The sequence below is a fragment of the Cibotium barometz genome, chromosome 1 (genome assembly GCF_041138505.1).
Source record: "Cibotium barometz isolate CiBa-2024 chromosome 1, ASM4113850v1, whole genome shotgun sequence".
Classification (NCBI taxonomy): domain Eukaryota; kingdom Viridiplantae; phylum Streptophyta; class Polypodiopsida; order Cyatheales; family Cibotiaceae; genus Cibotium; species Cibotium barometz.
In genome coordinates this window covers 28,367,704-28,394,474 of record NC_141046.1, presented here as the reverse complement: position 1 = coordinate 28,394,474, position 26,771 = coordinate 28,367,704, and the positions used below count along the sequence as shown (strand labels likewise).

The following is a 26,771-nucleotide window of genomic DNA, read 5'->3' as shown; positions in this document are numbered from 1 at the left end:
TTGATCCTCTCACTGATTGAGGAAGATCTTGACCCCAACATTCGCAAGGCCCTTCACAGAACTCAGCTAGGTCCCTTCAAGGGTGAAGCTGAGAACTTGGGGCGAGGTTGTGGAAAAGTGGGTCGAAGCCATGGAGGAATATTTTGATGTCACCAGTTACAAAAAACAAGAGGAGCAAAATGGCTCTCACGAGGCTGAAGATAGTGGAAACAGCCAAGGTGGCATGGAGAAACCATTGCGACACCAATTGGGGAAATAAAAGAATGAGTACTACCTGAATCAATCAAAAGCTTCAATTGCTTACCTTGGTACTCTACTGGATGATTCTTTCCCTGATGCTCAATTGATGCTCAATTGCAGCATAGATCTGTCCTTTTTCTTCCTCCACTTCCTCAGGTATAGTGACGGCTCTAGCTGCTGCAGCCTGAAGTGGAACTCTCTTTGGTTTCTCCAATTCTAGGAGGGAGTTCAAAGACTGCTTTGCATGGAGGCTGCAGGTTGAGCTAGCACTCTTATGGGGTTACCTTGATTTTGGCACGGGGGACCTTGATTGGACTGATACGAAGGAGTCTGTCTCTAAACTCTAGGACCCTGGCTTCCTTGGCCCACAGAAGGAGGTGGGCAATGCTTGAGCTGGTGTGCCCAAATACCTCACAACCAAAACACATGTTCTCACTTCGAAGTTCTTCCCTCTACATTTTTGAAAGAGCCAGAGTTCCTGAGAAGGAACTTTGAGGAAAAGGCCTTCCTTCATTCCTGAAACTTCCTTTCTCCAAATTTTGGTTGGGACCTTGGTGTCTCTTTGGAGGTGGAAGGTTGGAAGAACTTCTCGGTATTTGGAATCTCTTGAAGGATGAGGGAGATGGCTTTGGCAGGACTTTAACGATGAAGGCTTTGGTGAAGTCCTTCGCCATGCTTACAGCTTCAACCATGGAAACTGGCTTGGTATTCTTGACCAGGGTGTCTAAAAGTTCGTTCATTGCCTGAATGAACCTGGCCATGAGTTGCTCTTTGTCTAGTGGTGGTGAGTACTTGAGGAGAACAGCAAATGCCTGATGATATTCTTCAATAGTCTGGGAGAGGTGGAGAGAATCAAGCAAAAGAGGTGGAGTGAATCAAGGAGAAATCAGTGGGATAAGATGCTTGGATGTAAACACTATAAATTGAGGAGAAATCAGTGGGATAAGATGCTTGGATGCTTGGATGTAAACACTATAAATTGAGGCATTGGCCTAATGAGAATTTGCTGGTTTTTGATTATCCATGCCTACATTAAGCTATTAGTTAACTACTCACTAATCACATCTTAATTATGATCTAATCTCTTTGTTAATGATGTTGATTCTAGCTCCACCATAGCTCATCACATTGCTGTAATTTTAACATGGTATTAGAGCCAAGCCTAGAATCCATCAATTTGTGAGCCCATTATCTTGCTAATCACTTTGCTAATTAGGATTAGTAGCTAATTAATATTTTTCCCTCTTTTTCAACTAACCTCTGCACCCCCAGCCAGTGGAGGAGCTCCCTCTTCTTGCACACATCAAATTAGCCCAAACCCTTCTAGCCATATATAGCCACTTCAATGGTGCTCCAGCCAATCTAATCAGAAGCGCAAACTGTCGCCTAGAACTCCAAAAATTTACAGATTCACTGGCGCCTGTTTTTTTGAGTGGAAAATAAGATCTCTACTTCATCCAATCAAATGGGTCTAATTCCTCTTAGCCTTGAGGGTTTTCAAGCATGCTCTACAAGCTGGTGAAGTCAGAATTTGATTTGATCAAGTCTACAGTGAGATCCAAGCTCTTCATCAAATCTACAGGTGACTTTGGTAAAACAGAGATTAAGCATTCAATGTTTGGTCAAATCTTATGTTTCTTAGCTTAATCCTCTACTAGACTAATTGCTATTGATGGCCTTGAAAGGATTTGAGCTCATTTGAAGTCTAAGGCCTCAGATCAGATAATTCATAGCCACAGTCGCATTTGGGAATGTGCATAAGAATGAATGCTATATGCATTATGTATTGGGCACATTACATCAGTGTAAAAACGGGATCAGACACTGCCCTTGTCCAGAATAAGGCAAGAGGTAAGACCTCCCACATAGATTTGGGTTTGCATTGCATAATGATACAAGATAAATATCAAAAGCCCAAAAGAACTGTCAACAAAACATTTAAACATGTTGCTCACATGGAGCAAGAAGAACTAACAGACAAGCTCGCCCAAGCCATGAAAGAAGAAGAGCATCTCTTTCCAAGAGGAGGATCCACACCAAGAAGAAAAGCTAAAGAAAGCATTGAAGGAAGATATGGATACGAGAAGAGAATTTAGCACAACAAGAAGACTGGAAGAAGAGGAAGACATGGACGCGTGAAGAGAAGCTGCCACGACAAGAAGACTGAAGACAAGAGAAGATGTGAGGCTCCAAAGAGTCAGGAGCCATGTGAGGCTCCAAAGAGTCAGAAGCTGCCACGACAAGAAGACTGAAGACAAGAGAAGATGTGAGGCTCCAAAGAGTCAGGAGCCATGTGAAAATCTCTGAGAGAGAGATAGAGAGAGAGACCCCACAACCCAATGTAACCTGCCCCAACAAAGTAAAACCACCTCTGAGCCACCAATGATGTAGGCCACGTGGTAGATGTATGTGTGAGCACTTTAGTCAAGGTCACGAGAACTTATAGTAGCCTTGGACACATAGAGAGAGAGTGTGTCAAGGACTATGAGTTTAGGGACTTAAGGCATTGGTCGCGGACTATCAAGTAAGAGAGAAACTTGGTATAGGGTCCATGTGTGCTAAGATTGTTCACTTGAGGGAAGGTGTGCTAGGCACTAGTCGCAGACTATCAAGTAAGAGGGAAACTTGGTACAGGGTCCAGGTGTGCTAGGAGTATTCACTTAAGGGGAGGTGTTGAAATATACAAGTGAATAGGGTGTATGCGGGAACAAGCCCTTGGCTAGAGGCTGTAAAAGAGAATCTATAAATGTGAGAGAACCTGTGAAAAGGTGAGAAGAATCTACTGGGAGAGAATAAAGGGTAGCATGAGAAGATTTAGGAAGTGTGGAGATATTCTGGGAGAGGTGGAGAGAATCAAGCAAAAGAGGTGGAGTGAATCAAGGAGAAATCAGTGGGATTAGATGCTTGGATGTAAACACTATAAATTGAGGCATTGGCCTAATGAGAATTTGCTAGTTTTTTTATTATCCATGCCTACATTAAGCTATTAGTTAATTACTCACTAATCACATCTATCATCTAATCTCTTTGTTAATGATGTTGATTCTAGCATTTGATCCACCATAGCTCATCACATTGCTGTAATTTTAACATTCTTCACATACACCTTCACATCCATTCTTCACATACACATTCACATCCATCCATTCATTCACATCTATCTAATTCACATCACATCTATTCACATCACATCCCATTTCTATGCAAGTTTTCAGTTTGATTTTCATTTGAATACAAGGAGTATTTCTTGAGTTAGTATCCCCAAAACTTCTTGATTGAAATTCTGAATTTCATACCAAAATTCCTCAAATTCTATAACCTTGATCCACAGATCAATTCGAAGGGTCTCAAACTTAGTTTCAGATTTGGCAGGAGTTTTGAGTGTATTTTTCTAAACTAGTCACTCCTTTTCTTTTCTCGAAACTGACGAAATTGTTTGGTCTTGGTCATAATCTGATTCAAGGTTCGAGTCAGAGAAGATTTTTCCTGAACTATCTTTCTCGAAAAGGTTTGATAATTCAGTTACTATTTTACTGAATTTCGTTCTTTGAATATTCACTTAACTGATTTCTAAATTAGTTACGAATTCCAATGAGGAATAGATTAATCATTTATCTGAATATTTTGATCTCGATAGATTTCTTGAATTCTCTTTTTACAATCCGTGTGAATATAAAACGATAGAAATTTCTCTCTTAGAGTATTTAATTATTCATTTATCAAATACTCATAGAATTTAAACATAGAATTTAAGAGAATTCTAATTTTGATATAAAAATTCTTTATTGGCATCTGTTTATGCATAAAATCAACTTCAGTGGAAATAACACTTTTATAAAAATCCTTTTATGCATCTATTTATGCATAAAATCAACTTCAGTGGAAATAACACTTTTATAAAAAATCCTTTTATGCGTCTTTTTATGCATAAAATCAAATTTAATAGGAATAACACTTTTAAAATAAAAAGAATTTCTTTATGCATAAAAATCAATTTTTATAAGAATAACGCTTTTATAATAAAAGAATTTCCTTTATGCATCTTTCTATGCATAAAAATCAATTTTAATGAGAATAACACTTTTGTAATAAAAAAATTCCTTTATGCATCTTTCTATGCATAAAAATCAAATTTAATGAGAATAACACTTTTTGAAATAAAAGTAAATCCTTTATGCATCTTTCTATGCATAAAAATCAAATTTAATGAGAATAACACTTTTGAAATAAAAATAAATCCTTTATGCATCTTTCTATGCATAAAAATCAAATTTAATGAGAATAACACTTTTGAAATAAAAATAAATCCTTTATGCATCTTTCTATGCATAAAAATCAATTTTAATGAGAATAACACTTTTGAAATGAAAATAGTTCCTTTATGCATCTTTCTATGCATAAAAATCAAATTTAATGAGAATAACACTTTTGAAATAAAAATAAATCCTTTATGCATCTTTCTATGCATAAAAATTAAATTTAATGAGAATAATACTTTTGAAATAAAAATAATTCCTTTATGCATCTTTCTATGCATAAAAATCAATTTTAATGAGAATAACACTTTTGAAATAAAAAAAATCCTTTATGCAGCTTTCTATGCATAAAAATCAAATTTAATGAGAATAACACTTTTGAAATAAAAATAATTCCTTTATGCATCTTTCTATGCATAAAAATCAAATTTAATAATTAATGTCAGTGATATCCATGTATATTCATAGGTGAATATGTACATGGAGTAATTAGAATATTTCTTTTAGATGCAAAAATGGTGGGAATTACTCTTTTGGAATAACATAGAAACAAACTTTCTTTTCCACAAAATTCTGGAAAATTTTACCATAACCTCCTTTGTATGGCTGACCATTTCTCATTTTTTATCATTCCTTAGTGAATCTTTCTAGGATTAAGAAAGGCTGGAATGTAAAGAAGAGAAGGGGGTTGGCCTTTTCCTCAAAGGCATAGCATTTGAATCAATTGTAAAAACATGAAAATCAAGAAAACCATAGATTTAAAATAAGAAAATTAACTTACATAGAGCTTGTAAGCTCTCCTTTGGCTTGAGGGATTGAGGGTTCTACTCTTGTTTGAAGCAAGAGTGGCCACCAATTATGGATCTCAACATTCATTCTCATGTTGGATGAACAAGAGTCTCAGTAATGAGGTTGAGGTTGGTGACGTTTCATTGGCCGATTTAGTTAAGGGGGCAAGGATGTAGATCCAAAGCCCAATCTCCTTAATCAAGTGGTGGAGCAAGCTTTGGCCTTGGTTCTTCTTCAACAACACGAAGAGGTAGAAAAAGCTAAAGGTACCACCTCACGGGCTAGTGGAGAAGGGTCATTTAGTAATGGCGGCTATGGAGTAGATGAGGCCGATGAGATAGTGGGGGCAGCATCAGATATGCCCGAGTTAGCACTAAGTACGCTTAGCTCCGTAGCAGTAGATGGCGAGGAGTTTCTCTTCTTGCAGGACTTAGAAAAAATGTTTAAATTAAAGCAAGATGAGTGCTTGTCTCTCCTTGCCATCGAGCTAGATTGTCCACTTGACAGAAGATCCTCTCAATACATGATGGAGCAACTTGTACCAATTGATGATACGATATTAGAGAGTGTCCAATTTGTTCAAGGGAAAATATAAGAAGCTAAGCAGGGTCAGGTGGCTGAGGAGGAATTCAAAGAAGTACAAGCCAGCTTTCCCCAAGTCAGCTTGGTGCATTCGCCTCCTCAACAATTGGAGGAGAACAAGTCATCAATCAACATTGAGCAGCCAGATGTGATAGCATCTGATGAACTACACTTGGAAGTTAATAATCCCTAGTTTTTTAGTCCTGTTCATGGCATGATTAATTACTAAAATGTGGTTTGAATGCAGCATGTCATGGAGTTGGATGCTTGAGCACATCATAATAAGGGCAGCACAAGGGATCCCTTTGGAACTAATTTAGCATTGGCCCCTTACATGGGCCGTATTCCAACTAAAGACATTGTGGTTGTCCACAATGTTTTAGCTCTATGGGAGGATTACAACTTTTTGCTCTCAAGGCCTTATCTAAGGTCTTGTGCTTGTCTAGTGTCTCTAAGAATGCAGAAAAATTTATCCTCATTAGCAAGTCGACTATTTTTGCAACCTTTCAAGGAGGCTATGCTGCTAAGGTCCTTGTTAATACAACCATCGCTGAAAGTGGAGGAGAGACAGAGATGCCGAATGTATTGTAGATGGTTGATGTGTGGATAATGTGGATTGACGTGAAGGGATGTATGGAAGATGTGGATGGATGTGCGGATAATAGAGATTGATGTGGATGGATGTATGGATGATGTGGATTGATGTGTGGATGATGCGATTGGATGTGATTTGGTGTGGGAATGATGTGATGTGATAGGGATCGATGAAGAAAAAAATTGTGGGAAGATGAGAAAAGATGGAGACTAATGTGAAAGGATGTGGAGTGATGAGAAAAGATGGAAATATTGTTGGAACTGTATTTGTATGTGAAATCTGTTTTATGTCAAGAATGCTGGGGAAGCATTTTGACCGTCTTGTGAATGAGGTCGTGGAGACCTATCTGTTAAAGTTGCAACTGCACGAAGAGTCAACGGAGGACGTCTCCTGTAGCAAGGTCTCGGCTCGAGGTCTTGACCAGCCTCGGTTTGATTTAAATGGTGAGCTTCCAGTACAGTAGTGGATGAGGGACCAAGGAAGCGGCCTATGAGTGAAGCGCTAGGTGACCTGTGAAGAAGGATCCTAGAGGGTGCTGACCATACGGTGCTCGGGCTCTGGGTCACTGAAGATACCCACACGTACATCGGGGAAGATATTGGAACAAGGAGTAAGAGTTGTTTTCTAAATTCGGGCATGGATCTGGTTGATTGACATTGCTGGTCCTCAACGGATGAGTCCATGGCTCTTTTATATGGATCTGTTGGTTGATCTTGCTGATCTTCAACGGAGACTCCATTTTTATTAAAGTGAATACTTGCCGGTTACTATGAGCTAGGAACTATCAAAAAGGCCCCTGAGTGGACAGGGGGTGAGCGTTCTGGTTGCCAATGAAGCCATAGGTACACCGATGAAGGAATGTTTGGAAATAAGGATTCAACTGGATAATTAGAGGATTATGATCAGTGACACTATGGTTTCATTAAATGATTGTTTTAAAGACTGTTGAATCTGTGAAAAACGCAATTTCATATTGGGTGTATAAGTGGTGTGACTAGTTTTAAGTTTGCATGAATATCCGGCTAGGGGGCCTGGGAACCCATGGGACTGGATGGGGTTAGTAGGCTGGACTGATGGATCCCTAAATTGAGACTCAATTCTGTTCTGGTTCGATAGATGAAGCAAATCTCGGACAAAAATTATTCTATGGAAAAGAATCAACGGCTGTGCCTCTCAACAATGAGGAAAATAGTGTTGGTCTCTATAATCCAAGTATAATCTTTTCCCTGATTTGACTATGGCACTTACGGGTTCAGTTAGATCAGTTCAGTTAGCTAAGGCTTTTGACTACGTTGGAGAAAAGTTATCCTGGAGGAATCGCCCGTGCTTTCCGAGCAAGGGAAGTTTTTTTGGGCTCGGTTTTGGAAGAACCGATGGATTAGTCTCTTGTCCGGATATCCGTTGGTGGGCGAGGCCCCGAGTGTGGGACCTTGCCCCGCGCAAGAAGTGCTACTTCCGCTACTAGCACCCCTGAATTCTTTGTGCGGTGGGGATAGGGACCTCACAGTGTAGGAGCTATAGGTGTTGCAATAGCCCCTTACAATGCTGCACACACTATAACTATTGTGATGTAAGCTTGTTAACATTGATTTAACTGCTTGTGTAATGTTGGATTAATGCTTAAATGCCTAGAATGCCATGTCACCTATACACCAATTGGGTGTGCACATGATATTGACTAGTTATGGTTGGTCAGCAAAAAAACAGGCCCTCCTAGCTAGCAAGCTACTATAGCCAACCAAGGAAAAGACTACAACACCCCCACATGGAGAAAAACTAGGAAAAATGGACAATGAGGAAAAAATGGAGAAACTCCTACACGAGCGGGCACACCCACAACAATGTCCCTCACTCCCTACTGAGTAATATGTACAGACAGGAGATGACTTCTAACACCCCCTCTCAGCTCCTGGTGGATGTGGAGCTAATTCTAGTGAGATGGAGTGCTGATGGAGCATCTATTGAGGTAGAGGCTTCATGTAGAGGTCCGCCGCATTGTCCTCCATCAAACAAAAGACTAGCAAGATGTCACCAGCCAAAATCTTCTCTATGAAGATACAGTTCCAGTAAGAAGATTTTGACTGAGGTAGACAAGTATTAGAGCCTTACAGTTGGTGATGCCTTCAGGTATCCTTATGACCTAGATTAAGGTCCTTAACTTAGACAGCTGCTGTGATTTGGGATGTAATACCACCATCAAGGTTGTTGAGTTGCAAAGACAGCCAAGTGAGGTTATTGAGCCTAGCTTTGGTGTGTGGCAAGGGCTTACTAAGTGCATTTTCCCCTAGATCTAGCTCTTGCAATGAGATCAATGTGACCAAGGTGCTTGGTATAGTGCCAGTCAAGTTGTTTTGAGGTAAGTACAGGGATCAGAGGCTTTTGCAAGCTCCAATCTTAGTGGGAATTCTTCTAGTTAGGCAGTTTCTAAAAGCAGAAAAATAATCTAGGCTCTTGAATACTTTGAGCTCCGGCGCAAGGTCTATAAGGTTAGTGAGCTTTCCTAACTCTGGGGGTATGGGACTACTAAGATCATTACGAGAGAGGAGAATGTGAGAAAAAGGATGAAAGGACTAGATGCATCAGAGATCAGAGCAAAACAACACAACATGAAATGGGTGAGTGAGTGTATATATGATGGTGAGTGAAAATATGTGCAAGAGGTCTTCTGATGTGAGGAGAATCTAAGTAGAAGACTAGTGTAGAAGTAGAGATGATGTCAGAGAGATGAAGCACTGTTGATGATGAAGGCTCGCATTGATGTGAGGCAAAGGCACTCTGTGAGGTAGTTGGTGTCGAAGGCTCGCATGTTGGTGGATGCAGAGGCACTCTGAGGTGGTAGTGGGCAGCGAAAGATGATGTGATGAAGATCTAAACTCTGGTGACAAGGGTGCTACAGTACCTGAATGGTGATGAAGAGCACAGATGATTGTCATCTGGAGTGGTTAAAGCTTTGGTGACAACGGTGCTGCAATACCTGAGGGTTGGTGAGGAGCAGAGAGGGCTGCCATCATGAGTGGTGTCAATGGTGAAGATAAGTAGAGAGGGCTACCATCATGAGTGGTGTCAATGGTGAAGATAAGTGGAGAGGCAAAGGCACTCTGTGAGGTAGTTGGTGTCGAAGGCTCGCATGTTGGTGGATGCAGAGGCACTCTAAGGTGGTAGTGGGCAGCGAAAGATGATGTGATGAAGATCTAAACTCTGGTGACAAGGGTGCTACAGTACCTGAATGGTGATGAAGAGCACAGATGATTGTCATCTGGAGTGGTTAAAGCTTTGGTGACAACGGTGCTGCAATACCTGAGGGTTGGTGAGGAGCTGAGAGGGCTGAGAGGGCTACCTCCTGATGATGTGAGATGGTGAGCAAAGAGGTCTGTTGTCACGATGATGTGAGATGGTGAGCAGAGAGGACTGCTATCCCGAGGTAAACTATAGAAGAAAAACAATGATGTGCTACGGCAGCACAGAGTGGGATGTTGTCCCAAGATGTGTACTGATGGTAAAACACTAATGTGTTGTACAGTATAGCAGAGAGTGTGGCTGCTGTTGGATGGTTGGAAATGCTGATGATGCAAACACTGGTGACAAGGGTGCTATGGTACCTAAATGGTGATGAAGAGTTGAGAGGGCTGCTGTCTCAAGTGGTGCAAGCTCTAGTTGCAAGGGTGTTGCAATACTTGAGAGGTGTTGAGGAGAAGAGAGGGATGTTGTCTCAAGTGGTGCAAGCTCTAGTTGCAAGGGTGTTGCAATACTTGAGAGGTGTTGAGGAGAAGAGAGGGATGTTGTCCTGAGTGTTGTCGATGGTGAAGATAAGCAGAGAGGACTCGCATCTCGATGATGTGAGATGGTGAGCAGAGGGTTGCTATCCCGAGGTGAACTATAGAAGAAAAATGATGATGTACAGAGAATGGGCTTCTATTCCAATATGTGTCCTAATGATAAAATGGTGATGTGCTATAAAGTAATAGAGATTGGGCTGTTGTCGGCGGATGGCTGGAAATGCTGAGAAGGAGGAGACGATTGGAATGAATGATGTGTTTTCTTTATATATGGATTTATGCTAATGGGTTGGCCAGGATTATGTTGTCGGCCTGTTTGTCTAGGTCTTCCATGACCTCATAAATGCCCAGAGGAGATAGAGGAGGACAAGGGAGAGTATTTTGTGTTGGAGCGTTGACGAGTTGGAGGCTACCCTGACTCGACTCTCTTACTCCTTGTGACCCATAGTCCCTAGCGAGGGCACCTCTAGATCCGTTGGAGGAGGAGTAGGGTCAGGGTCATGAGCTAGAGAGCTGGCCATGGAGGATCAGGATCTAGAGATAGACGTGGTGCCATAGGATTGGGATCAGGAGGAGGAGGACATGGCACCACACAGCCAGATGAGTATGTATAATTTCTATAATTTGTCTCTTTTGAGCTATCATTTTTTTAAAAATGGCTATAATACTTATATTTGGTCAATTGTTCAGCACATAGAGGAGAGGTACACAAGGGCCTGGTTATGTCACCCAGGAGCCTCCATAGAGGCGTTGTGATATAGGTATGAAGTAAGTTTTGTATGTTACTAGTTATTTCAATGTTTAATAATTATTTGTTTTAATTTCAATGTCTAATAACTATTTGTAGGTTATACTAGTTAATTTTAACGTCTAATAACTATTTGTTTTAACTTTCTTATAGGAGTGACGAGCGGAGTGTCACAGATCTGCCGCCCGAGCAGCCAGTCCCACTGCCGTTGGTGCCACGATCATGTTTAGGGTAGTGTGGGCGTAGAGTGCTCCATTGACAAGCAGCAGGACACATAGTATGGGCGTAGAGTGCTCCATTGACAAGCAGCAGGACACATAGTGGACCAAGACGGAGGCAAGGTTTTCCATCGTTGGCTTTGAGACCTCGTGGACCTCTATATGCTTGAGGTCCACAATCTATGGGGGTAAGAGATCTTTGATTATAATATGAGATGGTTGTAAATTGTAATTGAACTAATTAATAAACATAGAGTTTTCATTTAAATGCAGGGACTAGGATTAGGTCAACAAGAAGTTTGTCCTTGGATAGCTCGAGCAAGAGTTTGGGGGGTCGGCTGGAGCCAGAAAGGTGTTCTATAGGTGTTGGCGGGTGTGCACACCCCCTAGCATTTTTGGCATTATCTTGGGTGTGAACACCCCCTAGCATTAGTAGCATTAGCTTAGGCTAATGAGTTGTAAGATTTGGGTATTACAAGATGTCATATCAAGAAGTGGTTACAAGAGGGCTAGTGGGGAGTTAGAATCTTGTGGAGGTTATGGGAGCCCAATAGGCACATGGGTAGCCCAACAGCTATATGGATATCCTAAGAGTCACATGGTTGGATGACTATATAAAACCCCTCTTGTATGTAAATTGGACATGACATGATATGTTATGATATGATATGATATGACATGACATGACTATGACTATCGTATGTACATGATTCTTGTACATACAATATGTCATACATGGATATGGAATACACTATGATGTTATGTTGTTATGCTTGTATGTTTATCTTGTGTCTTTTATCTGCTCTTGATCCATGTCTCCTACTCCATGCTCACATGGCTATGTATGTAGGAGCATGTGTTTTTCCCATGTTAGCAAGGTGATGCTAACACTACCACAATGGGATGAGAAGCTTCAATCTTCTCCTTGTCCATAAGCTCTTGATTAGAAGTCAAATGCCTAATACATACATAATTCTTGCAAGACTAGTAGCATGCATGATTATTTCTTGATTCTAGATCAACCATAATGTTTGTTGGCTCTCTACATACGGAAAGGTCTTGAGCTCTCGAAGCTTGCTTTTAGATTCTTCTGTTGGTTGAAATTCTATGATTTGGTATTCTTTAAGGTTTTGAACACAATGTATTGTTGTAGCTGAGAAGCTTCTATGATTCAAGCAAGAGTTAGATTTTAACAATCTAAATCTCTGTCTTTCTCTCTCAACTGCTTTTAGATTTCCATCAGGGTGCGTCAATACAATGAGCGTAAACCAATGAGCGTTGCGAGCAAGGGTATTTTATGAGCAACAATTCCGAGATAATAATAAAACCTTATTTCCCTATGAAATACAATACCTCCTGAAAGAGGAGCCACAAGAATATGCTTTAACTGGTTGGCTGCTTGGAGTTGTTTAATAACAATAAAGAAGAATGCAAACTGGCATGTCATGACATAGAACTGGAATGCAACAAGGTTAGTTTGTTAAAGATTGTCCAAAGCATCATTTTAAATATTCTTAGATACATGGGATCTCACATATACACCTTACTCACACATATAGGTAGACTTATGCATAAAGCTTGCATATATCCAAACTCAAGAAGTGCTCCTTCATGAGAAGATAAAAGCTGAGTTTTACTATGAATGATAAGGAGGGTTTGAATTTAAGAAGACATCATCTATCAATAATTAAGGTCATATGTATTTAAGACAATAAGAAAGTGTAAGGTGGCACAAACAAGAAGCTTCAAAAAGAGGGTAGTCCAATTTGTGAGTCTACGTGATGGACTAGTCCAAGGGGGAAGAGGGGGCTATAGGATTGTCCAGGAGAGCAACACGATCCAATGCATGAAAAGATGGAGCTAGTGCAAAGTGTGACACCCTCAACCAAGGTGCACATGGAAGATGCATCAAAGGAAATAAATAGGCAAACAATTAGGTCCTTGTTACATGTTTGTAATCAATACAAAGAAAAATTTTGAAAAACGCATCATCAACAAAAGTATTATAGATGGATTTAAGAGATATATTGGGCAAATTTCATCATGTCTAGGACTATGTGCAATTTTAGTAAAGGTCCATGAATGTGATATTAAATCATCTAAGTTGCCAACAAGAAGGTTCATTGTTCTTTAGTTCAAGTGAGAACCAAATTCATGCGATGTGCATGATTTCAGGGTTCTAACATCTCTAGCCTCAAACATACTCATGTATCTTATGAAGCTACAGAAAAACATTAATCATCAAGCTACAAAAAGTACCAACAAAACAAGAGAATGGCTTGTGAATCCTTTATGACATAGACCTGCAATCCACCTAATACAAGAGTCAAGTAATACATCATCTATCAAGCTCAAAAAATGAAGCTATGAGTCTGTGAGGGGGGACAGGAAAGCATGAATCCACATAATCCAAAAATAGCGCTATGCAAAAGACTACTTCTCATTTGCTTCATCATCAAGAAAAATACACCTTCTCCTACGTTTCTCCCGTCCCAATGATCGATCATACGATATGGTGCTTGTCATGTGTATTGCCATTGCCTCTGCATAACATGGTAACTCACTGTAAACTTCCATGACAACATCAAAGAAAAAGAGAAAAGAAAAATGTAATAGAAAGACATGCATGTTTTACTTACTAGTCGGATGGTGCATCATACACTTCATAATCACCAGAGGATGTGTCACTTTCTCCAAGGTCTGCCACCTTTTTTGTGCCATAGATCTCCTCTATATATGGTGAAAGGTAATCCTTGCATATCTCCTCATCATTATCAATGACCAAGCAACCACGACCGGTGTGCATAGATGCCTTTAATATAGGCCCTGTCCCAGCCCCCAACTCCAATATTGTACCTGTTCGTGGGCAAAGAGCCTCAGTAAACATAAGCATATGAGAGGGACTCCTCTCTAGAATCCCTCGCCAACTACCACTTTTTCCACCACGTCGTGCTCTATTGCTTGAAGGTAAGTAATGACCAATAATCTCACAAGAGAGGTCCTGTTGCAAAATATTTCCCACCTACAAATTGAAATACACATAGTATTAAGTGATCACATTCAAAAGTAACCTCCAATCATTTAAATTCAATGCACTCCTAATAAGTACTGAAAGTGTCATTCAACCTTTAATGCACTCTCACTATTGAAAGGAGGATCCTTTCCCCTCTTGTGGAATGCCAAAGCATAAAATACATTCACCTATACAGGCAACAAAGAAAAAACAACACAATATTAGATGACAAATAGCAAGAATTAACATTCAAGTGAATAGTCTTAAACCTTTTGCATATGTCCATGCTTTTGTAGCAGAGATAATGACTCAGAGCTCTCCATAATCCATCTGAAACCTAGCTCCAAGCCTGTACGCTTTGCAAAGCGCTCCACAGAAACAAGAGAAGAACTCAAGCAAAACACTAAGACCCATCCCATATCCTCCATAACACATGATGCCGCCAATAGAGAGAACTTCATGTGGTCATCTGTAAGGACATTCCATTGTGGAATACCTTGAAACCCATGAATAGGCAAACCTGCATATTAATCATGTATGTCAGCAAGTTCCTTTTACACAAACACCATCACAAAAAAGGAGTATACATTAAAAAAGTTTTACCAGTAGTAGGAAGATCAATGAAAGTAAGGTCAACACTCCAACTACTTGGCTTGGAATTTCTCATCTTTGGACCTCCACCCAAACGCACATAAAACTCCCTCATAAAAGCAAACCCCTCATTGAAGTTTCCAGATGCAAACTCTTTTCCAAGCACTATGTAATCGTAAATCCAAACCTTGGAATGATTTTTGACTCCATGCTTCTCCACGAACAAAAAGCTAGAAAGTGGAGCATACACCATAGCTCCCTTGGTACTTGTCTTGTGTGCTATAGGACTCTCCAAATTATGGGTGTCTATAGATAGTATGTCCAACAAAAAAACAAATTAATAAAATCTAGAAAACTATTAAAAACAAATATTTAAATACAATCCAGAAGAACCCAATGTTACCTTTTATTACATCTCCCTTTTTTTGAGAGGGACGCCCCTTGTTTTTTCCCAAAGCATGCATCTCTAGCTCTTCTCTCTCTTTGATAGATTTCAACTCTGCCTCCATTTTCTTCCTTTGCTCCTCTGACATCTCGCCTGATGACCCAGAATCAGATTTGCATTCTCCTTTTAAATGTTGAAGGTATCTCTCCTTCTCCTCCTCTAGGCACTCTCCTTTCTTCATGTCAATCCACCAAGGGCAATGCTTTCTCTCCCAATCCTTCAAGATAAAGACTCCATTAGGATCTTTACCTTCACGAAAGATGGAAGAGGTATACATACTATAGGTTGGAGGAGAAATCACAACCCAAGCCTTGCATATGTCAGGCAGACCATTGATTGTTTTCTTGGCTATTAGATGCATTAAAAACCTACAAAAGAGATATAATAAATCAACTAAAAAATAAACACGGTTCATAAGATTTCAAGAAACAATGCAAAAAGAGAATTACCTATAAACCAACTGTCTTGAGGAGTTTTTCAGATCCACATGGTTGGCCGGCGGAGTTGCCACACTCATCTCTTTCTGGAGTTCATAAAACAGCACTCCTCTATAACGGTTTACAATATCTGCAAAATAAGTCTCTATGTGCACATCGGCAGGTAGCTCCACCTTATTCACCCCCTGAGTAGAATCTACCACTTGGTGTAGAAGCCGTGTGGCATCCTCCAATACCTGATCCATCCAAACCTCCTTTGCAAGCCAAGGAATGTAGTCGTGATCTCCAAGTGGCATACCATAGCTCTGCCGAAAATTCTCATCTGCACCTAACATCTTTAACATTTTCAGCTTGAGATTTTGGGAACAAGCAGCACTAGAAATGGCATAAAGTTTCTCAATTGAGATCTTAAACTTCTCATCCTCAAAGGGCAGCTTCCATAATACATTGAACCACTCCTCTGAATTAGATGGATTTACCACCGAAAGATTCTGTGCCACCAACAGAAAAGAATTAGAAGAAGAAATGCTTGTGATGCCAAAGAACCAAAAGTAGAAGATACAAACCCGTGTCATCCTTCTATAATAGGATTTAACGACACTCCTCCTAGCTAGTGTCTCAGCCTTAATACGCTCATCCTTTGCCAAGCTTGAGGGAATCTTCTTAATTGCCAATTCTAAATCTGATTTCCATTTATTCTTCAAAAAATAACAGCCATTAAAAAAACACTTAATGACAAAGATAGCAAAGTAACATTCTTAACCACCTTTATTAAGTACTTACCCCATATACAATGGGTCCAAGAATAGCTTGAGTGAGAGGATACCAAACTCGCCTTCCAGATTGTGCCTCCCTAGACCTGGCCTTCTCCATCGACCTCTTATCTTCTTCCGTGAAGGAGTTAGCGAAATTAGATGGATCAAGAGAGCAAACCGTGCTTGTATGGAATAAGTAATCTTTGAGGTTTGTCTTTACAATAGCCTCTTCATTCATTCTTCATGAAATAAATAGAAACAACCATAAGAACTAATCAAAACAACCATAAATACAATGTTGAATTTACAAAATGTGTAATACTCACATGTTTATTCTTTGAAGTGCAGCGATAAGCCTCATCTCATCTTGTTGATTAGGCACAATGAATTGCGCCATGACTCGAACATGTTTCTTCTTATCATTACGATACATCTCCTTGATGCTCTCAAGCCAAGAAGCGGTCCTGTGATTTCCCTCCCAAACATAAAACATCTTTCCACTTAACATAGACCACTCATCTTTAGATGCAATCTCCTCCTCAAACTCTTCATTGATAAGCTGCCAGTTTTTGTCCCATGTCTTCATGATATCTTCATCCACATCCTTTGTGCTGCCATCTGGTAGATTTATGGAGAGAACAAACATACCTTTCATCATCAAATATCCTTCCTCTTCAAAAACCTTCTTTAACAATGAGAGATCTTTTCGACGCTCTCGCACCCTCTCATTGACCAAGCATCTACACAGAGGGATCAATGGAGGCATGGAACCCTGATTAAGTGCCAAGCTGTCTATGAACTCAGACCCATGTGGCTTGATGATGGATTGTGGAATAAGATCATCCACATCTTTCTCATCCTTGTCACTAGAAGCATCAACCTGTTGTTGAATCGGTATGAAAGGCTCAGTTAGAACTTTGTCTCCAGCTTCTTTGCTAACTTCCTTTTGAATGTGACTCCCTTGACCACTCTCTGCCATTTCAATGGTCTTTTCACTGCCATCACTAGGTGGAGATTTTCGCTTTCTTCCCACATTCTTGGCCGTTGATGTCTTCCTTTTTCCAAGAGCAGGTGACTACAAAAGACATTAAGAGCAAGTGATTATACAAGACATTGTTCTTTGCAACACTATTTCGCCAGCGAAATACATAAGGATGGAAAAAAACTTGACATTACATGCATTCAGAGTTGCATAAGACAAATTCACAAATTTCAAGGCATTCATGCACCTCAATTAACCAAAACGAGGAAATTTCAAGGCATAAGAAAAATTTCATAACACATACATGCGAAATAGTCTTCGCCCTGTTCACAAACACACACACACACATACTATTTCGCTGGCGAAATAGTGTTTACCTAAGGCAAATATTTTGCCTCTCTCGTCTTCATCATCACCGCTCTACACATGCCCTTCAATTCAAATCGAAAAAGTCTTCATCACAAATACCTTTCCACATTGCATTGAGTGGAGGATGGATGTGTACTCCAAGTTGGGAAGGTTTCCACATTGCATTGAGTGGAGGATAGATAGGTATGCTCACAAGAACACACACATACACTATTTCGCTGGCGAAATAGTGTATGTGTGTGTTTTAGTTACCACAAAAACACACACAAACACTATTTCACTGGCGAAATAGTGTGTGTGTGTGTGTTTTTGATAATCTGCAATGAGTGTGTGTGTGTGTTTTTGATAATCTTCTGAGCTTGGCCATCACGACATAATCCTGCAAACTATGAAAAGGCGAAATAGTGTGTATGAGTTTTGGCTACCACAAAAACACACACAAACACTATTTCGCTGGCGAAATAGTGTGGGTGTGTGTTTTTGATTGTCTGTAATTTGGATCCGCCACACCTCTATTGCATCAAAAGTGCAGGCTGTCTACGCCTCGGGACGAAAATGCGAGCGCACAAACACACTCACACACACTATTTCGCTGGCGAAATAGTGTGGGTGTGTGAGTTTTCGTTACCACAAAAACACACACAAACACTATTTCGCTGGCGAAATAGTGTGGGTGTGTGTTTTTGGTTTCCTGTAGTGTATATCCTCCAGTTTTTGTTCTTAGCAGAACCCATCATCATAGTCGGCGGACACTCTAGGGTAGACGTAGGGGAGGAAAGGCATGTGTGTGTGTGTGTGTGTGTGTGTGTGTGTAGTTCTGATTGTCCAAACTTTTCTGACAATTGTACTCCTATAGCTCTGGTGAGTGTCCGTAGATAAGGCAGTCCTTCCCTCATAATATAGGGAAGGCAGTCGCCTCCCCAGTAGCCAAATACTTACTGCTCTTGTGCCATATCTTGCCCCTACTTGCCCTCATGAGCTATCAGCTATCCCTCCAATGCTCATGCATGTTTCTATTGGTGCTGCAGTGCTGGCATAATGGCAGTTCTTCTGATGTCGGTGGTCATGTGTCCCAACACCTTGGAAAGCTTGCCTATTTTTTTTTTGGCAATACCCTTCCCAACAGAGGGCAGACGATACCTCCCGGGGGTTGAACCTGGGTCCTTTACTCACCCACCCATTCACTTTAACCACTCGGCCAAGCCCCCTTTGGTAGGGTTGCCTAATTTTAGCACATGTATGGTCCTTATTGTGTCATGCACGCCTGAGCACACTCTGATTTCTCTTTGCCAATTTTACCCCTCTTGAGCCATCTTTCATATGGTCATTCATCATCATCCAACAAGGTGAAGATTAGAGTTAACTCTATCCTTAGCTTGTCTGTCTCTAGTATCATAGATTCAATGAGCCCCTACACAGGCTACACGTGTATTTGAATTCCCAAGGCATGGACTAGCTTTCCATGCTAGTGAGTCTTAAATACACCATGTAACTACATGTCCAATAAGTTTATAAAAACTCAATTCATGTGCTCTGCGATTCATCACCCAACAAACTGCTGACAAATGCCTTGCCCAATCGAATGGTCTTATGGCTCACATTTCCCTCTCATGAAGTTTTATTAACCTAGTTTATGGCTGTTGTGACTTGAGTGGTGGAATCAAGATTTATCTCATAGGTTCTTTTCTTATTCTTGATCAGATGAGAGGAAAGTGACCAAAGTTTAGGCTCACAAGGTTTAGACTCGCATCAAAAGTGCATGTTGTCTACACAAACACACTCACACACACTATTTCGCTGGCAAAATAGTGTGTGTGTGAGTTTTGGTTACCACAAAAACACACACAAACACTATTTCGCTGGCGAAATAGTGTGGGTGTGTGTTTTTGGTTGATCACCATATCTATATGCATTGTTGTCCCACCATATCTCTACGCCTAAGTTACATCCACCATACATGAGTTGTCTACGCCATAGATGAGCGGTAGGGCATGATAGAAGGAGGCGAGCGCACAAACACACACACACACTAATATTCTTCGCCTTGCTCACAAACACACACACACACTATTTCGCTGGCGAAATGGACTCGAAATACCTTGCTGCTGCCCACTGATCTCCTTGTCCCACGCTTCATGTGTGCTGCCCACTGATCTCCTCGTCCCACGCAGAGGCTGAAGGCAATGCTCGGGAGAATACTCGGGTGGCGCAGAGGCGGAAGACAATGCTCGGGCGCAGAGGCTGAAGGCAATGTTCGGGAGAGCGAACTTGCTCGGGCGCAGATGAACGAACTTGCTGAAGAGATTGCTCAGGGGGAGATGCAACGAACTAGAGTCAACAAACTCACACACACCCAAATTAAAGGCTCTCTGACTCACACACACCTACCCAAATTAAAGGCTCTCTAACTCTCTCTAACTCTCTCTAACTCTCTAATCCGAGTTCACTTTCCAGGGTCTCACCCGAGTAAAAGGCGCTCTAACTCACACACACCTACCCAAATAAAAGGCTCTCTAACTCTCTCTAACTCTCTCTCTCTCTAATCCGAGTTCACTTTCCAGGGTCTCCCACACTCGCGTCCATCAATCTCTAGCCTTAATTCCTTTCTATGGGCTCTCTCTCTCTCTGTCTCTCCGGAGATATTATTTAGCCTTAATACTTTGTAGGCTCCCTATTGAGCACTCGTTCTCTCTGTACATCTCTCCCAAGCATACTCTCTCTAGAGCGTTCTGTCATCTAGAGCGTTCTGTCATTTACCCGAATTAAACGCTCAAATCATCAAGAGCTTGACCCACCCCAACAGAGGGCAGACAGTACCCACCCCAACAGAGGGCAGACGATACCTCGATACCTAGGTTGCACCTAGGTCCTTTACTCACCCACCCATTCACTGTAACCACTCGCCCAACCCCCCTCTGGTAAGCGGATCTAGAGAATCTCTCTTTAACTCTCTTTAAAAAGGAGGCGGCGGCTTGAATGACACACACACACTTGTTGGGTTTAACGCACAACTTATATTCATGATTGCCTGGTTTTATACGGTTATATATTCTCTTTATGCTACATATTATAAATAATAGCTATTTTTAACCTTTTATAATAATTATTTGATTAAAGATCTTGCCTCATAACAAAAAATAAAAAGGACACTCTTTATAAAAGAAGTGTCGCCTCTAACAGGTCGACGAGTTCTTGACAATGGAGAAAGCAATTGTTCAGGATGAGAATGGTCTCAATCAGATGGAGTTCGTAACAATGGCTGGATTTGTTGAGGTGTCCAAAAGAGAATTGTCTTTACATTTTGGCCTGACAGAGGAATCCATCCACCTTCATATCTGGTGATCCGGATGATGGCCTGTATTTTGATCTTGCATCTTACCTTAGAGAACAAGAAGTAATGTTTCACCTGGATTTTCAGTTTGGAAAGGTATTTATTGTTCGTGGAGATAAGGTGCCATGCATCCCTTCTCAAGATGAAGATTTTACAGATCTTGAAGTTGAAAAGAGGATTACAGGTGACACATTTCAAGAAGACGATGATGCTACAGTCAGTATAGTGCAATTACTCAGAAATCTTCCATTGAGAAACTCATTGAGAAACACTTTTATGCAAGCTAATGAAATAAAACAAGTGTCAGAGCTACCTAATAGATATGATGGGAATATAATGTTTGAGCTGCCCTATGCAAATCCCTCATCAACAAGAACCATTGGCATGGAAAGCAAGTTGGATGGGCATACTTGGACAAATGAGATGACAAGCAACATATCTGGATTTGAGGGAGTAGTGAGATACAGAAAGTGTGGTGGCCATTTACAATGCCTTAACAACTTATGCACTGGCTTGCAACGATCTAAAGTAAAAAATGAGAAGCATTGGACTGGTCGGTTAACAAGAGTTTGTCCAGAGGGCTCAACAAAAACAGAAGGATTCGGAAGCCTTAAGTGCTTTTATTGCAGGTCATATCCAACTTGCATCGCTCAATGTACATGCAAGCTGGTGCTTTGTTTTCCCAATGAGATTGCAGGTAGAAAGGTGTCTAGAGGTGTCATACATATTGGCCACCACATGCATCCAGTTTGCAGAGGGTGTTTCTAAACAAATTCTGGATAATGTCCATGAAAGAGTTAGTAGAATGGTTTCTAGAGACATTGGTGGTAAACCCAGATCTTTTCAACTAAAACTAGCAAAGGAGATTGTCATGGAATCTTGTCTTTTTCAACAACATGAAGGAGATGTTAAAGTGTCTGACAGAGACTTAAGTGTCTTGCTGGCAAAACTAGCACCTGCTCTTGACAACAGAAGGTTATCACGTTGGAGGAGAGACACACAAGTTGACTTTGGACATCCATGTGGTGACTTTGAGGCTCTGCTAAAGCTCAAATCAAAATTGATGTTTGATTACTTTTAGAGTATTGCATTCCCTGGGCAGATAGAGTTGTCAAGCTTCGAAAGGTGTCATGTCTTTAAAATGTCAACCCAAGGACCAGGTAATGGAGTAGAGTTGGTTAATAAAATGAGGCCTAAAGGTGAGTTAGGTGGCTGTTGGGTGTTCTTTGACTTTGTGAAGAGAATGCATGACTGGACGACCATGGCTTGCCATGTATATAATCCATTTGTGCGAGAGATGCAGACCATTGCAATAGGGGATTTTAAGGTCGAGGACACAGAGTCCCAGATTTTATTTTGGACATTGTTGAATATGGTTATGGAGAAAAAGGGTTACAAAAAGGCATGTTTCAAGGGATTCATGGCTGATGAGGCTCAGGCTAATTGGCGAGCAGTTAGGACAGTTTTTAATGGAGGCCCTGAAAATGTCATGGTTGGAAGACAGAGGTCTTGCTCCTTTCATTGGGAGCAAAGCATGCAGCATCATGCAAAAAAATGCATTCCCTCTCATAGCCAAGAGGAGTTCAAGTCACGATGTCGTGCATGGAAAGCAGCACCATCGGAGGAGGCTGCTGAGCAGGAATTGGACAATCTTTGGACATGGTTGCAAGAAGGTCATGCTGACAAAACCAATATCTCAGCTTTGCAAACATGGTTAATATGGTGGCATGCAAGAGTAGCTCACTGGGGTGAATACATGGTCAAGGTTAGAAAATCTAATATGGAGTTGACTCCTGCATTGTAATTTTGATTCATTTATCTTATGTTTAAATTTGTTCAAATATGCAGGCCATGGAGGGAGATGAAAAGTACCTTGTTCCAAGAGAAAACTTGGCGGAGTCTATGCATGGGAGTTGGCTGGCATCCAATGATGGGGTGAAATACATTTCCCTCTACAATGCTTGCTATAATGACCTTTTGAATACTCTAATCCAACAGTCAAAATATGATAGCTATCTTAAGGGTGGCCACCTTGGATGTGGTCCTGGATTGGAGAAACTTAAGAGACGGGCCTCAACAAGTGCAATCCCACCTGCGGCAAGAGAAATTGTTGATCTCACAAATGAGGCTACTGTAGAGCTGGAGGCTGCCAATAGGTCTCTCTCCGCAGATGGTGATTCTAGGTCTGTTCGGCGAAAAAGACGAGGTGTATTAAAGAATCCTATCAAAGAGGGAGATTCACACCGACCAGAGTATGAGTATGTCACTTACAACACACAACATCACGGTGCACCGAATGTTTTGCAGGAAGTACATAATGAGAGAGAGGTGGAAATACATTCAACAAGGTGGGCAATCAGGACAACACCAGGGAGTAAGGTGCGGTGCCAAGGATACTTGAGAAATGAGAAACGAAAATGTAATGAACTTATTGATAAAAAAGGTAGGGCAGGATTACTAGGAGTGCCAGCACCATGTTTTGAGGGACTCATTGAAATCCCCTCTGGAACCAGGAAACAATTTGTATGGTTTTGTGGAAGTAATGTTGACCATACCTGGGAGCCCTCTCACAATGTAATCGAGAAACCAAGTACTAGACCTGCTGTGTGGCCCGTTGCAATTGGAACTTCATTGGATTCTACAGAAATATCTGCATTGTCAAAGGCAGGCTTTGATTTGAAGAACATTAGTGCAGAGGCACATCAACAAGTAGGGACTCCTCTTGCAAGTCATGATGATGCTGATGTGCGACCCATGAACCACAATGGAAAGCTAGTGATTGTTGCCAGGGTGGTGAACAAAGAAATGTGGGATAGAATCAAAAGGGCTGCAGAGCTTATTTGCACTGTTCATGGGTGTAGGGTTGTTGTGCCAAAGGAGCATGTTGAATACACTTTATCGACTGAAGGAAGCATCAAGAAAGGACAAAACTACTTGGTTACTGTTTCAGCTTTTCCTTCTTGCACATGCGATGACTTTCAAAATCGGGATCGCAAAGGCAAAAGATACATGCCTTGCAAACACCTTTACTTTATTTATATGCATGAGCTGGACTTGAATGTGGATCACCAAAAGTTTATTCACCAAGCAGCCCTCACTAAAAGAGAGTTGCAGCAAGCTTTGCGACTAGTTGCTTGATGATGTAATTTTTACTTTTTGGTATTGCGCATAGTCCATGTTGGAACTCCTTCAATGTATTTAATTTTTGGTGTTGTTCGCAAATTGCAATGAGTTGTAGCAAGCATTGCTGCTAGTGGCTTGACGATGTAATTTTTACTTTAAGAGATTTAAATTTCAATTTTTCTTTGATGTGCACTTTTTACTTGTCTTCATAGGGAAATATAAGCTTCCTTTGTCTTTATTCATACTGCAATGAAACTTATAATGTATTTCTTTTTGGGATCTTCTTTAAAGTCATGTTTGTAATGGATTTAAATTTCAATTTTTTCTTTGATGTGCACTTTTTATCTTTATTCATAGGGAAATACAAGCTTCCTTGAGGTTCATAGTTTGGATATTGCAATGATGATGGCCCTTTTTTTTTTCCTTCGCTCGCCACGCTCGACACTTTACGCTCGTAAAAGGGGCCCCGCCTTAGATTTCAATAATTTCATTCTCTCTTTCTCCTTCTCTCATGATGGTGACGATGACTGACAATGAAAAACTCCGTTTCTTTAGCGCGGCTTAGTCCACGCAGGTCCTCTACAGAGAAGAGAGAGCGCACGAGAGAGGCCTACTGCCTACTACTGTGCAGATATTTCTAGGGTTTTAGAGAAGCAACATTGACTGAAGGGCGTGGCTCCTGCACGGGCGGGCCTTCTCCCCTTACGCCTACGACATCGCACGCGGCAGACCTCCTCCGGCTCCTCTTCCAATTGCGATGAAGAAGATGGCGGGTAAAGGTGTACCCTTCCATTGGGCCCCTCGTTGCATCAGGCGCCCTCTCCATCTCCTTCGGCGTCTCCAGCTACACTGTCTCCGCTACCAAGGACAGGCCCCGGACTGTCTTCATACCTAAAGAAGTAGGCCCATTCTAGTATGAGGCCTGCCGTTTCTGCAACAAGCTTTACGTTTGCAAGAGCCACTCAAGAAAGGGTCAAAAGCTAGAGGTGCTGCATCGGAAGCTAAGCCATTGCCAGAGCTGCGGTCAAGAATTCAAAGTAATGGAAATAAGCTAACAGAGCTGCGGTCAAGAATGCAAAGTAATGGAAATATCTTATGATGATCTCTCCTTTCCATCCTGGAGGACTTCCTACTAAAGGGCCTGCAGCTTGTTAATGTGCTCCCGTATCGTCGACGACTTTGCACGGTTCATAACCCGCATCTGCACTTCTATGGAAATCCTCTTCATGGGCGATACCCTGTTATAAAGAGAAGCCAAGTGCTGTCATATGCCTCTAGCGAGCGTCATATTACTTGCGGTGTGCAGTTGAGGAAGATAAATGATCGGACCCTAGCGTTGACATGATCCCACATCTGTGTCTGTGCCTCGCGGTCCTTCTTCGTTTGACAGTAACTCCCTTTCCTCTCTTTCGGCCGTGGAACCCCGATAACGATGAAATCAGCAAGGTCATATAACTCCAGCACAGACTCCATCATAACCTTTCAGATGCCGTAATTGTTCCCGTCGAACTGACGGTCCACAGGGAACGTGGGGAGGGTTGGGATCTTCACATGCTTCTAAGCCAGCTCTAACAAACCTGCCATCATGGGGATGTAAATGAAAAGGGTGGGTGGGTGGAAAAAAAAACTTTAAACCTGCAAGTGGCTGTCCAGCACTTAGCCCGCCTTCCTCTTGCTACTTCTCTTCCCGAACAGTCCCTAACAGTCCACCAATCAGCAACGCAACAATCCCCCTCTTGCTCAAAAAACTCCCAACATCTTTCAAGAGCCTAGGGCTCTAATACCATGTCAAAATATGCAACGGAGATGATAACCAAATCTAAGATAAGTAGAGTGCAGAAAGTAGACAGCATAAGAGAAGGAGAGAGATAGGCGTGTAACTGTTCTCTATACATAAGATCTCGAACCTAAAAACTGGATACAAAGATGTGGGGACCATGGGGCCATTTTATATGGCCCCATACATGCAATCGGCCTGTGCAAAAATAGCCGACTTGGCCTACATGTCCACGACTAGCCCATACATACAGTCGGCCAGCTGCGCATAGTCGGCCAGTGTGTGCAGGAGAGGTCGGGGACTACACAGGGAAGTCGGCTAGCAACCACATCATCCGACCAGCAGCAGTCGGCCACCATCTCGATCAGCCGGGGTGCAGAAAACTGCCTCCCGCACCATGGGAAAAATAGGAAAAAATGAAAAAAAAATGGGGAGTGAGGAAAAATGAGAAAACACCTATATACAGGGCGGACACATCCATTAACAGAGGCCCTGGTGTGTCTGATAAAGACAGGAGATGACTTCTAACAGTTATAATCCTACTACACATAAATTGAGAGTAAGCAAGGATGTTGTATTTGATGAGATGATTAGCTAGTATGCTGCTGAAAAAGATGTTGTTGGGGACTGATGTAAGTGGAAATGTGGTTGCACAGAATGCAAGTCAGCAATCACAGACATTGAGTGGACCAGGAGAGTCCTCATCCAGTGGTTCTGTTGATAGACCATGGAGTGGCAGGCTGT

The 26,771-nt window shown here is 41.4% G+C and overlaps 1 protein-coding gene across 1 annotated transcript; it reads right to left on the bottom strand.

The window, feature by feature from the left end:
- Positions 1-13,842: 13,842 nt before the first annotated feature.
- LOC147641829 (uncharacterized) lies at positions 13,843-14,923 on the bottom strand. Its single transcript, XM_086777374.1, has 4 exons — positions 14,821-14,923; positions 14,487-14,737; positions 14,331-14,405; positions 13,843-14,226 (listed from the first exon to the last, which is right to left on the bottom strand). Exons 1-4 carry the CDS (start codon positions 14,921-14,923, stop codon positions 13,843-13,845), a joined length of 813 nt encoding a protein of 270 aa, XP_086633500.1.
- Between the last annotated feature and the right edge of the window lie 11,848 nt (positions 14,924-26,771).